The 17764-nt window shown below is 35.9% G+C and overlaps 1 protein-coding gene across 1 annotated transcript in view; it reads left to right on the forward strand.

Moving 5' to 3' along the window:
* Positions 1–17764, forward strand: part of SLC7A1 (solute carrier family 7 member 1) — a 69945-nt gene that overhangs the window by 37161 nt on the left and 15020 nt on the right. Inside the window, 5 exon segments of the mRNA XM_051986518.1 lie at positions 5354–5737; positions 6552–6707; positions 8255–8429; positions 14760–14827; positions 14830–14883. Of these exon segments, the coding sequence (XP_051842478.1) occupies positions 5368–5737; positions 6552–6707; positions 8255–8429; positions 14760–14827; positions 14830–14883 (823 nt within the window). The 5' untranslated portion in view covers positions 5354–5367.

The raw sequence follows: 17764 nt of genomic DNA on the forward strand, positions 1-17764 counted from the left end.
TATTAGTTTGTCTGGAGGAGCACTCAGTTTTCACATTTTTCTTATATTTTGGTGTTTTTGAGATCTTTCTGTCTTTGATCTCCTTAGTATATGACTAGCTATGGAATTCTTTGGGTTATAGGATCACTTTCTTTGTATAAATCCACATTCCAAATAACTCCAAGTTGCTTTTGTAGAAGCCATTGAGATCAATTCAATATTTCTACAGTATTTCCTATATTGACTATTTCCATCATTGTCAGTTTGCTGGATATGAGAGTAAATCTCAGTTATTTTGTTGTGTGTTTTTTTAAATTAGGGAATTGGAGCAATCTTTCATATCTTGCAATTTCCCCTTGAACTGTATTCATATCCTTTGTCCACTTATCCACTGAAGAATGAATCTTGTTTTTATAGATTTATTATTTTCTTATAAACCTTGGATATAAGACCTTTTTCAGAGTTGATGAAAAAGTGCCTTTTTTCTCCTTCCTCTCAACCCCATAGGCAGGTTTCAAATCTAACTGGAAGAAATTATGTTATATTTGGAGGAAAAATGGTAGCTTATAGCATCATAGATAGAATTTAGTGCTAGAGGAAGGGATTGTTTGAATATCATTTGCAGCTATTCTGAAGATCATTTTGTCTTGGAATGATTACAATCATAGAAAAGCTTGATTGTTGTCAAGTATTTGTCAGATGAGTAAAAACAGGCCAGTCACCTATGGAGCACATTCATTCCTAAGCCCAGTTACTTTACTTTTGTCTTACTAAAACCAACTCTATAAAGTAAAGCATTGTTTTCTACCTCCTTCCCCCTCAAAAAAAAAAAAAGGGCATTTATAGACTAATAACAGCTTTTCTCTCTGATAAGCCATTAAGGGTAGTACCCTCTTTATGACAGTGAGGAAAGAGAAGATAAAACTTGCCAGTGAAAAATGTATGCTATTTGATGTTATTAAGAGGTGGAGTGCTTTTTTTTTTTTTTATCATTTCAATTCTATTTTCATCACTGCCTTTATAGGGAACCTTTAAAATTGTACAGATGAGATAGGTTTTTTCTTTAAAATCCTGACCATGAGTTCACTTTATTTTTTCTTTTATTACTTTTCAGTAGCTTTACAGTAGCACTTAGGTCAACTCTGAATTAGAATTTTATAGAGATGATAGTTAGGATATTCTCTTCAGAAAACATGCATTCACTCTTTACTTTTAGAGCAGGCAATTTTTGAGGTTTTTCTGGGAAGAAAAACAAAGGAGTTAAATGGAGTTGCATTGTTGACTTCATCCCATGATAAGAACTATTGTGATTCCACTCCCTTCTTCCCTAGATTCAAGATAAGGAGTTGATTTGTACTTCTTATAAGATTATAGCTTTATAAATCTATACTGGACTTTGATCCTTGAATTTGACTTCCTCATTTGAACTCAGGGACTGAAGTGATTTGCCCATAGTCCCAAATATTAAGTGGTTTACCTGAAATTTGAACTTATTGTCCTCATTCCAAATTGTATTATCTTTCTTCTGAACCCTGCTGTCTCTAAGTGATTTATTATAGAAAAATTGGGTTTGTAGTTAGAAGAAATAAGAAGTCTACTAATGTACAAATTTGTTTCAGCAAAGAAAGGGTAACCTATTTATTTAGATAATGATTTCAAAATATTTCGGGAACTTTCTATCTAAAAACAGGAGGAAGTCTTCTTGTATACCTGACATAGAAAATAGAACAATTAGGTCATTGTGAACACAGGGAAGTACTTTCATCATATTTACTGTTTTGGAATCCAACTGCGTTACAGCCTAAGCCTGAATATGTGTGTGTGTGTGTGTGTGTGTGTGTGTGTGTGTGTGTGTGTGTGTGTGTAGTGTGAGAAGAGATGAAATGTGTGAATGAGACAAATTAATTCTGGATATTAAACTTTCAATTCCATGATCATAGTATTTTTCTTCGAAAATAATCCTGGGAGGAAGATAATTTGTATCTAGTTAATTTCTCTCTATCATGAAATATAGAAAAAATACATAGTTTATAGTAGAGACCTTAATTCTATAGACAATCAAATAACAGACATCCTGGCTGGAATTTATTATAATTTTGCTGTGATATATTGTAATATTATGTTATATGTAAAATTACATAGCTTTGTGTATGTGTGTGCGTGTGATGGATATATATATATATATTCCCTCCCCCCCCCCCCCCCCCCCAGGCAGTTGAGGTTAAGTGACTTGCCCAGGGTCACACAGATAGGAAGTGTTAAGTGTCTGAGGCCACTTTGAACTCAGATCCTCTTGACTTCAGGGCTGGTGCTCTATCTGTTGCACCAACTAACTGCCCCTATTTATACTTTTTTAAAAATGCAGGTCCTTTTCTGGGTTTGTTTCTTTCTTTGACGCACTTGGGATTAAGTAATTTAGCCAAAGTCACACAGCTAATAAGTATCTGAGGTTGGATTTGAATTCAGATCCTCCTGATTCTAGGCCCCACTCTAGTAATTGAATTAAAAATAGTTAATTTGGGCAGAGATAAAGGGTTAAGAGATCTGCTGATAATAACTTACCTTTACACAGTGCTTTGAACATTGAAATGTTTTTGACGTCATCTTCATCTCGACGTCATCTTCATCTCCACGTCTCCCCCTTCCTCTCCTTCCATTGTAACAAAGGATAAAGAAAGAGACAATTGGCAAAACTTGCCAACCTGCCAACCAAGCCTGAAGTATATAATGTTTTGCACCTATCTCTTCAAAGAAGAGAGAGAACCATATTTTCTTTTGGGGCCTAATTATGTGGGGTGCTTCATATTTCACAAAATATTTTCTTCATAACATTTCTGTGAGGCAGACAGATGAGAAATTGAGTAAATTATAGTAAGTCAGTTAAGGTTCATCAACTCTTCCATGTTCAGCCCTCTTTTCCTTATTAATTACTCTTCTAAAGGTGTAAGTATTTGAAAAATAGTAATAAAATATAGATTGTAGGTTAATTTAACTTCCAGGATAATGATCTAACAAATAAGGTCTTGTGTTTATATAATAGTTTACAAAGTACTTTTACATCTCATTTGATCTTGTCTGGTAGTCAAACAAATAGCAAAATTTCCATTTTACATAGGAAACTAAGATTCAGAGAAGGGAAATACCTGCCATGCCCAAGATTTTGATTTGCTCAGAATAGTAAGTGGCAGAGTAAGGACTAGAATTCAGATGGGCTAGCTTCCTAGTCCAAGACCCTTAATTATCCCAGAGTTCTTATATCTAGTATGTTTCTCTGATATGTACTTATAAGGACTGTTCCTCTATTAGGATACTCTGTACCTATTAAAAAGAAATGGACTACATCTGGGTGGTTCCAACTGACTTTCCAAAGAATGCTTTTCTTCCCATTTTCTTTAAAAGATCATTTTTTTGTGTGCATGGGTGTTTAGTTTATATTTTCTATAAACATGACCGCCTTTTTCCCCCAGCAATGGACAAACAATTAAGTCCTCACATTTTATACACTATTGTAGTAGTGCCAAATAGTAGTAATAGCTATCATTTAGATAGTGCTTTAGGGTCTGCAGGATGTACATACACACATATACATACATACATTAAATATATATATACACGCACACACACACCCCATATATATATGCACATACATAAATATACAATATACATATATATGTGTGTGTGTATGTGTATATATATATATATATATACACATACACACACAGCCTATTGTGTGTGTGTGTGTGTGTGCGTGCATATAAAAGTACTGGATCAAAGAAAAATTGATATCTGAAATTAATATTTTATATTTTAAACTGTCAGACACATTAGATGAAATTCAGCAAACATTTAATATTAGTGTTTCCCATTATACTAAATATCCTTTGCTCTTCTTTCCCAATTCCTGAAGGAAAAAAAAAAGTTATCCACAGAAAGCTTCCATTCCACCACTGGGGTAGTGCTTCAGTTTTATAGAGGGAGATACTGGAACTGGCAGTGGGGAACAAAGAGTATTCCAACTCCCACGGCTGTAGGAGATAGGTATGAATAAATGTGCACTTGGATGTAGCAACAAGAAGGAGCCAGTTTTCAGTGAGAATAAGGTGATAGAGCGTGTGAAAAAGGAAAAAGCAAGTTTGTTAGCCATAGTATAGCAGCATTTGAGAGGGCACAGTGGAAGGAAGGGGGAATTTTAAAGTGGACTAATGTAAGGGATTGAGTAAAGGGTGATAGAACTAGGGAATCTGTCAGTGGAAGATAGAGAACTGGACTTGTGGTCTTCCTGATCCCAGCTCTGGCCCTCTATCCACTGCATCCCCTAGCTCTCTTTGATTTTATCAGTCTAATGAGGATTATCAATGTGAATTAGCACCTGCTCTGCAACATATGATTGATCCAGGGGCTTTAGTATAGAATTGGAGAGCTTGGGAAGCTGAGAGATTACAGGTTATATGGCTTGGCCTGAATTATACAGCCAGGTTATTAAAGGTGGATTTGAATAAAAGTCTCTCTCCTCAATTTGGAACTACCCAAAAGAGCAATAAATCTGCATACACTTTGATCCAGCTGTGCCATTACTGGGTCTGTATCCCAAAGAGATAATAAAAAAGAGAAAAGAACCCAAATGTGCAAAATATGTTTATAGTAGCTCTTTTTTGTGGTGGCAAGGAACTGGAAATTGAGTGAATGCCCCATTTGGGGAACGGCCAAATAATTTATGGTATATGACTGTTACAGAATATTATTGTTCTATAAGAAATGATGAACAGGCTGATTTCAGAACTGCCTGGAGACTTATGCTGAGTGAAGTGAGCAGAACTAAGAGAACATTGTATACAATAACAGTAAGAATACATGATGATCAATTTTGGTAAGCTTAGCTCTTCTCAGCAATACTATCATCCAAGACAATCCCAATAGACTTGGGAAGGAAAATTCCATCTGCATTCAGAGAGAAAACTATGGAGAGTAAATATTGATCAAAACATACTATTTTCACTTAAAAAAATTTTTTTTTTTTTGCTTTTTCTTTCTTGTAGTTTTTCCCTTTTGTTTTCTTTCCCAACATGAGAAATATGGAAATATGTTTAAAATAATTGCATATATATAGCCTCTATTGTATTGCTTGCTATCTTGGGGAGAGGTAGGTAGGAGAGAGGAGAAGAAAAAAAATTTTTAGAACTCAAAATCTTACAAAGATGAATGTTGAGGATTATCTTTCCATGTAAACTTATTATTGAACACAAAAAAAAAAGTCTCCCTGCTTCTGAGCCTGGATCCCTGACCCTTGTGCTGACTCTCATTATTAGTAGTGGTATAATCATGGGGACAAAACATCGTTGATAATGGTATTCCTCTCTCTCTCTTTCTTTATCAGATTTGATCAGTGTCATGGGGTGCAAAGTATTCCTCGATTTTGGACAACAGCTATTACGGCGAAAAGTTGTGGACTGCAGCCGAGAGCAGAGCCGCCTGTCTCGCTGCCTGAACACTTTTGATTTGGTGGCTCTCGGCGTAGGCAGCACTCTTGGAGCAGGGGTCTATGTACTGGCTGGCGCGGTGGCCCGCAAGAATGCTGGCCCTTCCATCGTCATCTCCTTCCTAATTGCTGCCTTGGCCTCCGTCTTAGCAGGACTGTGCTACGGAGAGTTTGGTGCTAGGGTTCCAAAGACTGGCTCTGCCTACCTCTACAGCTATGTCACTGTCGGGGAGCTCTGGGCCTTCATCACCGGCTGGAACTTAATTCTCTCCTACATCATCGGTAAGCAGCATCAGGACCAGACTACAGGCAGGCTGCCTTCGGTTCTGTGCTTACAAGCCAGAGCCCCATCACTTCCTGCAGGTCCCACCCTTGTCACTGCTGAGCTAGAGCTAACCTGTCTTTAATTTTGACTTAGAATTTTAGACTTGGAGAAAATGGAAAATGCTGTTTTACACCTACTTTTATAGCAATCTATGAAAGCTAGTGAAAATTCAATTCTTGTTAATTTGGCCAACACAGTACATAGTGAGCTTTTCTGGGGTTTTTCCCCCCTGATTCTGTTAAAATTAGTATATGATAGGTATCCCAATGGTGGGACAAGGAGGTACAGGTGAACGTATGGGTGAAGAGGCTACAGCTTTACATAGGCCCAAGGGGTGAAGTCAGTTGTTTGAGTCTTTACGTCATTTCAGTATCTACAGTCTCTTTTGATAGCCAAAACACATATTGTTCTTGTAAATTTAAAATACAAACTAGTGATGGAAGATATTTTTTTAAGTTAAACATTAAAAATTTCTTGCTATAATTTTAATAGCATGCCAGAGTTTGTAAACATTATATGTTATATGTTATATGAAATGGACCATTTTATATCCAAAGAGAGTTTTGGATGGGAAGATGTAAGAAATATAAAATATAATTTATATATAATAAATATAAATTTTTTATATTTATATAATACATATAATTACATATATATAATAACAATAAGATATGAATTGGCACTGAGTATGTATTTCATGGCATCAGCTGCATTTCCTGCATTGTGCCCAATTTTCTATGAACTTTTTGGTGATTATGTCTCTCTTGACAGGTACCTCAAGTGTAGCAAGAGCATGGAGTGCAACATTTGATGAACTGATAGGCAAACCTATTGGGGATTTCTCCCGAATGCATATGTCTCTGGATACTCCTGGATTAGCTGAATACCCAGACATATTTTCTGTGATTATTATTCTGATTTTAACAGGTAAATAATGATATTAAAAAATAATAATCTTGGGTGGCTGTCTACATAACAAATACCTCAGTATTTTCATTGTGTTAGCAGGAAAAAGCAAATTTCTTTTTTTTTTTTTTTTTTCCAGATTGAGCCTCTGACTCTAAAGATTTTTTGGTTAATTGTAAATGTGGACCAACATATTTAATAGCTATAGAGTTGATTTTTGCATGTCAGTCTGGTCTAAAGCCCTAATTTTACTAGTGAGCAGAAGCCTGGATAGGTTGAGTGATCTGTCTTGGGTCATACACCCAGGTAGGGGTCAAAATCTTTTATAATTCCTCATGTTAGAGGAGAATCTTAAGTGTTCAATGAAGCTGTCTGTTTGTGGAGTGAGATTTCCTCAGCAGACCTTTTTGTTCAGATGGCAGTAATGACTTAGTAGAACTCTGTCTGTTAAGTGAAGTTGTCAAGCTTGATAAAATTGCCAATTGATAGAGTTTGCCAGCCCACAAAATGTGAAGCAATATGAATTGTGGAGCCTGCTCAAGTGTGTCTGTTTATTTAATGGAAATATTTGTTTGTTTTATACCCAACAACTATCAAAACATATCTTTAAAAAGGAAATGTGCTAAAAATCAGTCTTGATCACAAAACTAAAATAGTATATTTCTGGAAAACAGCTTGTCTGGCATATAAAATCTTCAGACTTTTACTACCAACATGGGAGATTTTCTTCTGTGTAGTTTACCTGAGAAAAGATTGACAAACTGATTTATGTGATCTAAATGCCAAGTCAGAAAGCTTGAAGACAGCAATCGTTTAAAGTTCACAAAGCTTAAAATGGTTTTAAAAATTAGCTGCTACTCTTCTGCATGTCTAAGAAGTGAAGTTATGTACCACAGACTGCCTCTAGTGACTTAGCTAATAGATCAGCCCAAATCACAAAAGATTTTAATTTTATTCTTATGAATTTAAGAGGGAAGTACCATTGAAAAGAATTGGGTAGGAGAATAAAGTTTTCTTCAGCTTATGTATTAGAATTGTTGTGAGAATAAACATGAAATGTTTGTGGTCTTTAGCTTATGATTGGCACATAGCTATGTAAATGGTGGCTAAAATAGTGATAATGATAATAATAGTAATCATTGTGCCCTAATAGCTTTCATCCCCTCCATGAGATATGTTTCATCTCCTACTTTGCATATTTAAATAAAATAAATTGTATAGAGGTGGCCAAATACTAAAAAAAGTCAGCTATTTCAAATTCAGCAGGGGTCCCTTTCAGCTTTAAATCCGCGAACTGACTTAGGGGCTCATTGAGAGAATCAATAATAATATATTATTATGATAATGATAAAGAAAGTTGGTTTAGTTTTGTTTTTAAACTTGGAAAAATACAAAACTAATGAATAATCATTTTAAGTGCATATTCCATGCCAGGCATAGTATTAGGGAGGCCCTAATACAAAGAATGAGACAATGCTTATTTTCAAGGAACTTTAAAAGTAAAGTATTACTTGCTTGATGAAGACTTTATCTTTTAAATATCATATTTTATTTGTGCATTTTCCCAGCGCTTTTAACTTTCGGCGTGAAAGAATCAGCCATGGTTAACAAAGTTTTCACTTGTATCAATGTTCTCGTCCTGGGCTTTGTAATGGTGTCAGGCTTTGTGAAGGGATCCATGAAAAACTGGCAGCTTACCAAAGAAGATATAATGAATGCTACTGACAATATCTGTTTGAACAAGTAAGTGGTGAAGTTTTGGGATGTGTGTGCACATGTACAGGTAGTTGATTTTTGAGATTCAAGTCAAATTTATGTTCTTTTTAAATATATTTAACAGTACACTGTTTGTGGTATCACATGACTTGAAACACATTCTTTTTTTTTTTTAATCTAATTTTAATGAGTTCTAGCAATATTCTTTTCCATAATGAAGTAGTCCAAAGGTATTTTTCATAATGTTTGGAATGTATTTAGGTATATTACTCATTAAAACTGGGTATAGGTTTGTAAATTTCAAACAGTGGTATTTGGAGAGTTAATTCCCCTTTAAATTTTAATATCGTGCAGGTTTACCAGATGACCTTTGTTCTCTCTTAAATCTCCACCATCATTATTACATTTTTGTATTTGATAGCATGGTAGGACCCTGCTTCATTAAAGATAGCTTCCACTTTGAATTTAACAATGTAAACACAGTAGGGATGGGCAGTGCATAGGAACAACAAAAAAAAAAAGTAGGGCTTTCTTGAGACATGAACAGTCATTTTTCATCCAATTTTTCCCAAAGCAAATTACAAACTTAGTACCTAGGACAGTACCTTGCACATAATAGATGTATGTGTGTGTGTATGCGCGCCCGCGCACGTGTGTATGTATTGTCTTAAAATTTCTTTTCCCCCAGTTACATGTAAAAACAATCTTTAGCTTAAATTTTTTTGAATTTATGAGTTCCAAATTCTTTTTATCTATTCTTCCCTTTCCTTTCCTCCCCTAAGATAAGCAGTCCAATAGAGCTCATAATAGGTTCTTTTCTTTTGAATAACTTCTTAAAAATTATTCATCTTTCATATTCTTCTTAGATTCTTATTATTTGTTGAATGAATAGATGAGTGATTATGTGGCTGGCTGCTTATTTGTACTAATACCTAATGAAAATTAAAGGAATCACTGTCTTTAGTAAAAACAAGATGCTACTAAGAATAATACATATTTGACATGAAACTTTATCATGTTTCAAATAATCTTTTTGAGACTTACTTCTATTGCAGAAAAAGGGGCATTCATTCCTTGGTACTATTCATGCAAACATATTGGTACCCCTTCATTCACCTACACATTAATACAGAATGGAGCTAAGCCATTCACAAGTATGCTTTGAAGTAATAGAGTTGACTGAAAGTATTAAATATTTCCACTTGATATCCACAAGGCATAGTGAAATGCAAAGTATCTCTTCTGATCACCATTGCTTATATCCATTAACTTTATTGAAGATATTGGATCATAATTTCAAATTTTTATCAATAAAACTATATTAAAATTTTTTTCCTAGCTATATAATTTCCCTCTTTACCTCCCACCAATTATTCAGTATAGTTCTAAATTGTTTGACAATCTTTTTAGCTCTCATCAAATGAGTTGTAGAAGCTTCAGAGTTTTATTGATGTTATTCCAAAAGCAGATTTTCCCGCCCTCTCTCTCAATGAGAGAATAAAATTTCTTTTCTGTTTGTGGAATCAGGAATTGCCCAGATAGCATTACTGTGCTTTTATCAATCTGCCCCAGTTTTTTGCAATCCATATACTTTTCTTCTTCATTTTGTTTTACATCATATTCATTTCTGAAGAGTTCATTTCCTTCTTCACCCCTCCCCAACTATCCATCTTTTGCAATAATAAAAGAAAGGCATGTGGGAAGGGAGTTTTGCAATCCAGCAAAACTTTATCAGTAGGTTTCTGACACGGTGTACTATGTTGCATACCCTTAGTCCTTCATCTTTGACAATGATCTGAGAGAGATATGCTTTCTTATCTCTTCTCCCTGTTCTGTGAACATTCCATATCCCACATGCTTGGAATGCTCTTTCCAATCACCTTCAGTTCTTAGAATCCCTACCTTTTTTCAAGACACTTCAAATGCTATTCTCTGCCAGAGACTGTTTTCCCCATCATCTCTTTCCCTTTCTCTCTGTCCTACCAGTTGCTGTAACTTTTTCTAAGTTTATCTTCCATCTACTACATATTATCTTGTATGTATAATTTATCTCATAGTAAGTGAGCTCCTTGAGGGCAGGGACTATATTTACCTTTTTAATGTATCCACAGAATTTAACACCTTGTCTACTTAGCACACAGCAAATGCTTAATAAATGCTTGTGGATTGATTGATTGATTGTTTCTGTGGTCAATTGTCAATTAAGAGGGTCTTAAATTATGTATCATTGATCCTCCTTATTTGAATATGAGAAAGAGGAAAGGACTGATAATTCTTCTGGTAGTACCAATTTCAATAAGATTTAAAAATAAGTATCAGCCAGGGGACTTTTAGTGCTTCCAGTGACTTCTAGCACTATTTAGAAAGTCACATTTCGAGTGACTTCTAGCACTATTTGATGCAGTGGTTAAAGAAACCAAGTTATTTAGCAGAGTACAAATGAATGAGCCCTACAAAGCAGAAGTATAGTTGATGTTCAATATAAGCTTCTTTAAGGCATGGCCTGTTTTTTACCTGTTGACTTAATAGTTTCAGTATAATTCTTAACCTGGGGTCTGTAGATTTGATTTAAAAAAAATTTTTTTTTGATAACTTTTTTGGTAATAATTGATTTCCTTTTTAATCATATACATTTTATTTTTGTATTTAAAAACATGAATCTGAGAAGGAGGTCATAGACTGGTAAAGTTTAGTAAAAACTTCCTGAGGAGTCCAAGACACCCCTCCTCAAGTCAAGGAAAATTCCCATTCAGAAAATAAACAAGCTATCTCTTTCTTGAGGACAGCATTTTTTCTTCAAACTTGATGTAGCTTCTTTCATCTTAAGCCAAACTGAGGGATTTCTGGGATTAAAAAAAACAAACTAAACTCCAAACTAAATACATATCTCCCAGGTTATGAACTCTCGTAGACATTTGATTTTATGATGTTGAGACTAGTAATATGATGGCTTTTTTGTTACATTTTGAGGCAGTCTTATCACTTTATAGTGACAGCCCTTTATTATGAAGGAATGTAACAGTAAGCTACATTTCTCCTACTGTCCCAGCATGATTTCCTTAAAGACATAATTGTTGGGTGGGAGGTGACTGCGTAAACACTGATTTATATTAACTTCTGGAGGTGGGGGCAGGAGGGAGCAGGGAACCAGTGTTTCCTAGAACCTTAATTGACCCTCACAGCCCTTTCCTGACTTACATATCAAACACATTCTCTCTTCCTTTCCTCCTTTCTTTTGGTTTCAGTCAACCACCTGACCACCCAGAGAGAGGCCTAATGAAATTCCCTTTGCTCCAACTTCCAGGCTTGGTGCTAGCTTCCTGTGCCCATCCCATTCCCACACTTTGATCTTCCTTAAAACTGCAATTTATCTAGCAGGAATTCTTAAACTTTTTTTTTTTTAAATATCAGACTATTTCAAAATAATTGGTTTTTGTAATCCTATGTATTTTGTTTTACGCATTTATAAAACATTCTGAGAAGTTTTGCCAGGCCTACAAAGAATTTTCTGATACAAAAGCTTATAGAACCCCACATCCAAGATGGAGCCATCTTTCTTTTCTTTTCCCTCATTTAATGTTCTTAGTGACTTGTTCTTGGTTTCTTAATGCCAGGAGATCATTCATATCCAACCCATTAAAATAACCTTGATTTATTTAAATCAAAACCACCCCATGGCAGAAAGGAAGGGTAGGATTACAGAGCATCCTTGTAGCTCTTTTTATCCCCTGCCTGACTCGGCAATTATGGGAATATTGGAGTACAGAAAGCCTTTGTAAACAGATTTTCCTGTAGTCTCATCATTTCTGTGTATATGTGCAAGGTTGAAAGATTCCTTCTCTGAGAAGATTTGATTTTCAAAGTAAGTCATCCCCTCTCTTCCCTTTGTTTTGTTTACCCATGCTCTCACTTATCCTACATTTGATTTCTTTTTAATTGTTTGACTGTCTGGTCTTTGTCTTTAATCTCCTTATCTTGTGTTGGAGCTCAGCACTGTAGGGTGTGCATTCCACAGCCCCCAGGGTGTGTCAGAGCAGTTGAGGGGTGGCTGGGGTCTCAGAAGGTGGGCCTACCTTGGCTGAGGAACTAGCCACCTCCTGCTGGGTGTTCTTGCTTACTTATTCTCTGGTTCCAGGATCCCATGATACTCGAGCTCCTTTAGCCCCCATGTTCAATTTGCTGCCAAGTTTGGCTATTATCTCTTGCATCCATCCCACTCTTGCATTTCCATCACCATTTTGCTTCATATGTGGACTATTTGCCATAGCCCAATGGTTGGGTCATCTGTTTATTTTAGTTCTAATCCTAGGCAAGGTTAGCTTTTAGTGAAATGGTTTCTTTTGCAGCCATCACATAGGCGCATCTCAGTTCTCACCCCGCTATTATTGAAATAAAGTTACATATAACCAGTGATTATTAAAGGTTTGAATTGATTTGTAGAAAACTGCTTGAATTTGTAAACTTTTGATCCCAAAGTCTGGTACTTCAAAGGCTCTTTAAAAAAGCTATTCCTTTGTGGATGGGGGCTATCCAAAAAGGAATCAAAGGAGCTGTTCAGATACCACTGGAAAAGTCTCCTAATCCAGCATAATCTTTTAAAATCAGTTTAGTAGTCCTATTTAAAAAAGCAAGGTTCATGACATTGTGTGGACATGACTTTAAATAAGTTCATAATATTATATCATATGATGAGACAACCTTTATTCTGTCATATCTGACTTCATGACCCGTTTGGAGTTTTTGGTTTGCTGTTTCCTTCTCTAGCTCATTTTACAGATGAAGAAAATGGGGTAGAATTAAATGATTTGCTCAGTCACACAGCTTTATAGTGTCTGAAGCTAGATTTGAACTCAGGTCTTTCTGACTCTGCTCTATCCTTTGCATCACCCAGCTGCCTCTATGGTGGTTAATTCTGTCTATAAGAATAATTAATTTAGCGCAGTGGATAGAACACCAACCCTGAAGTCAGGAGGACCTGAGTTCAAATCTGGCCTCAGACGCTTAACACTTCCTAGCTGTGTGACCCTGGGCAAGTCATTTAACCCCAATTGCCTTAGCCAAACAAACAAACAAAAAAAGGATAATTCTGCATATAGAAGAATTGTACATGTTTACCATATATTGGATTACTTGCCCTCTAGGGGAGGAGGTGGAAGAGAGGAAAAACATTTACAAAGTTTTGTAAGGGTGAATGTTAAAAATTATCTGTGTTCTATATTTTGAAAATAAAAAGCTTTAATTTAAAAAAAGTAATTAATTTGCTTGACAGAATGATCTGAGATTATCTTCCACTCATACTGCTTGTAGTTTGTATATACCTAATTATTTGCATATTTGTCTCCCCATTAGAATATAAATTCCGTGAAGGCCAGGATCTAGTTTTTTCTTTTCTATTTATCCTCAACATTTAGTTCAGTGCTTTGATAAATATTAGTTGATTTAATAACCAACTGAAAAGATAATAAGATAAGATGACTTTGGGGAAGGTGTACAAGATACTCCAGCAGCGTCTACTGAGGCTGTGTGTGGAAGCAAATGAAAATGTTTATTTGAACCATTGTGAAGCAGTTAAAAAAAAAAATCAAACAACCTTCCCTTTCTTATTCCAAAGCAAAATTAGTCTACTTCTGGATAGTCGAAGTAGCCAGACACACTGGGTGACCTTATGGTGGTCTAATTCAGCCAGTCCAGTGCTATCTTGGAACAAAAGCAAGAAAAATTATTGGCTACTGTCTTAGGCAAACCAGATAAAAATAGGAGAGATTATAAAATACCATCTCTTGTGAGCTGAATTCTTCCTCTCAGACAAGACAGTAGCAGAAAAGAAAATGAATTCTCAACTGAATTGGGCACCCTTCCTAAATCCAGAAATTGTTCCAGTCAAAATACACATGGCTAGACTAAGATTGGCTTGGCTTATTAGACAGAAGATGCTTTGTGTTTGTCCTTAAAGGAGATCTGGGATGGGCATGGGGGTCTGGTCTGCCCTCAGGAGCCAGCCTGTGCCTCCAGCTCCAGAGTAAGAGACACAAGTTTCTCTGACCAAGAAGGACAAAGTGCATGGGGATGTGCCTGTGGCTTTCGTCTGTGAGTGTGGGTGCCCTCCCTCTGTCCCATGCGCTGTGATTTTATCACGGGGTCCCTGAGAGAGGCGGCATGGCCCAGCATCCGAGCAGACCGGGTTCAAGCCCCACCTCTGGCGAGTCAAACCCTTTAGAAACGTTGTATTTCTGTTTAACTGTTCTGAAGCCCCCGATTACAGCAGTGAGCTTGAAAACTATTCTAGGTTACTGCTTTTATAGTTGTTGAAACTTGTACACTGAAACTTAAGTGATATTTGTCTTTTTTTCCTCTTAGTGAAACATTAAGTGACAGTTCCATTGGTACTGGCGGTTTTATGCCCTTTGGATTTGGTGGTGTCCTATCCGTGCAGCCACCTGCTTTTATGCTTTTGTAGGATTTGACTGCATTGCAACCACAGGTAAGCAGTGGGGCTCAGCATTGTGGCCTTGGGATGTTTTGGGGGCCAATGACAACTCAGTAACCTTCTGGCTCATCATTCCTCAGCCAATTTTATGCCTGGATCATAATTTGTGTCTCATTTTATATGCTTCATACTATTCCTGTGCACCTCAATAAATTTTAGGATTGCAGTTTGCTGTTTGTTTCTTTCCTTGATTCCTGGTCCAGATGGCAAAGGGAAAACCTCTTATCATTAGCAGAGGCAGTGATATAAGTCTGTATAGTCTGATTGTGATTCCTGAGATCTGTGGAATATCATAACCAGTTACATAGAGCTTTGCCTCCGTTAGTGCTTCTAACAGTCTTCCTTTTTCTGTCCTGAATTGCTATTCACTCACTATAGATGTTGAGGCTACATTGTGCTTCTCAAGACTCATTTCTTCTTATCATTTGTCTTTCCAAAACTTCGGGGGGGAAAAAGAACTGTTGGTCCTAAATATCTTATTATTTTAATTGTAAAAAACAACACTCATTAAATAGAAATTGAATCATTAATAAACTTAATAAATAATTAATTAATGAATTAATAAACATTAATAAATAGCACGGAAGGTCAACTAATGACTATTCAGTGGCTTGGAATGTACTAACTCCTAACCCACATTGAATACCTACCCTTATAAAGGCACAGATGCTTGAAATTAAAGAAATGTGTGATCCAATTCCTCTGTTTATAGTGTAACTGAAGATCATAATGTGTCAAGTCAGCCTTTAGTAGTTCAAAAAAGAGATGGTCAGGAAAAAGACCATGAAAAATGTAAAGTTGGGTCTTTGTGGAAGGAAGCTAGGAAATGAGCATTTACAAAGCACCTCCTCTTACTGACTGGTACTATTCTTTACAAACACTATCTGATTTGATCCTTACAATATCCTTGGGATGTAGGTGCTGTTATTAGCATCTCTCTTTCAAGGAATCTGAGGTATTCAGGTGTTAAGTGACTTTCCCAGTCTCACAATTAAAAAGTTTCTGAGATCCTATTTGAACCCTGGTATTCCTTACACTGCACTATAAAGCAAGCCATCTTCTTGTCTCTGGTAGGATTTATGAAAGGAAACAGGTCCAAGGAGAGAACTCTAGGTGGTAATATTTGTGCTTTCTTTGAATGGCAGGTTCAATTGAAGTTTGACTTTATCTTGTTGGTAATGGGGAACACTTCTTGAGCTTGGGTTCCATGTATTTAAAAAAGTCAGAAGACCTAGAATCCAGTGCCTCACTGGTTTCTTATTTTATTTTCCTTATCTGAGCTTGTTTACTCGGTGAGTATGGCCTTCCTACCCTGGATGCATCTGATTTCAGAAGCAAAACAGATTAGATTTGGGCCTAGTGAGTTTTTGGATGGAAGATGCCCTTGGAGTGAGTATTTATTTAGTAATGTTGGTTAAAAATGAAAGGTTAACCTGGTGTGTCCTGCTTGGTCTTAACTGCGTATGAGTTTAGTGAATGAAAAATATTTAAAAGTACATTTCAGTGTTATTTGAATAGATTTGCATGATATTTATTTACTCAGTCTATAGAGTTTCCTGCTTATTCATCATATTGAGTCTTTTAATGAAATGGACCTCTTACATTAATGAAACTCCCATTGGTCTATAATTCCCAGGTTAGGAATCACTGTTGTAGAGAAATATAATATAAATGTGATATCCTATTAGTTTAGTAAGGTGCCTGGCACATAGTACATATTTAATAAATGTTTATTGATTTATTGATCTATCTGGCTGGAGGCAGGGATACTAGTTAAGGATACTAAGCTATTATGGCTATCTAGATAGGATCCTGGCTATGGAACCTTAACTAAGGTTCAGCAAATAAAAAGGAAAAAGGCACCATTAAGATTGATATCATTAATGTTGATCTGTAATCCTATAATATATGATCGTTAAAAATTCATAGTAATGGAGAATTGATGGGGCCTACTGATTGGATGTGAGAAAAAAAGAATGACTCCATGGCTAACCACAGGATTCATGTTACCACAAATAAGGAGACTTTCAAGGTTTGAAATCTATTGAAAAATGAAATTTAATCATAGCAGAGTTGAAGACATTTAGCTGGAGAGTACCAGTGAGCAATTAGAAATTTGGAACTACAGCTCAGGAAAAATATCAGGGTTAGAATTGTTATATTTGGGAATTGATATATAGAATTGCTTATTGAAGATATGCAATCTTATATGAAGCTACTTGGAAGAAATTATGCCTCAAGGAGCCAAGGATCTCTTAGTGGGAGGAAGAGGAAGTGCAGTCTTATTCTAGCACTTAAGGAAATGGAGATGAAGGGGAGTGTGAAGGGGGGTAGGGGTGCCAAGAAAGAGTCATACAATAGCAGAGTTGTAGAGGTGTTATAAATCATAGTCAGTGAATAAAGATCTACTCCTAGAATCTGGAGGATTAGAGTTCAACTCAGATGCTTACTGTATGATCCCAAGCAATCACTTAATCCCTTTTGCCTCATTCCCTTTTGCCTCAATTTCCTCATCTGTGAAAAGAACTGGCAAAGAAAATGGCAAACCACTTCAGTATCTCAGCCAAGAGAATCCCAAATGGCATCATGAAAAGTCAGACATGACCAAAACAATTCAACAATAAAAAATAATTTTTCTATTTTTATGATGAACCTGAGATCTTGAGAGATTCTGGTTTTGTAATCTGTGTGAATTTTGGGAAAGTCATCTTTCTTGGACTTGGTTTCCTAATCTGTAAATGTGTATAAAATAGTCAATAAATTTCCTTTTAGCTCTAAATCTATAATGATATCACTAATGCTTTCTGAGGCTCATTTTACCCATCTTAAAAATTTGGCTAATACCAATAAAATTTGGATAATGTCCTCTTCACTG

The sequence above is a fragment of the Antechinus flavipes genome, chromosome 3 (genome assembly GCF_016432865.1).
Source record: "Antechinus flavipes isolate AdamAnt ecotype Samford, QLD, Australia chromosome 3, AdamAnt_v2, whole genome shotgun sequence".
Classification (NCBI taxonomy): Eukaryota; Metazoa; Chordata; class Mammalia; order Dasyuromorphia; family Dasyuridae; genus Antechinus; species Antechinus flavipes.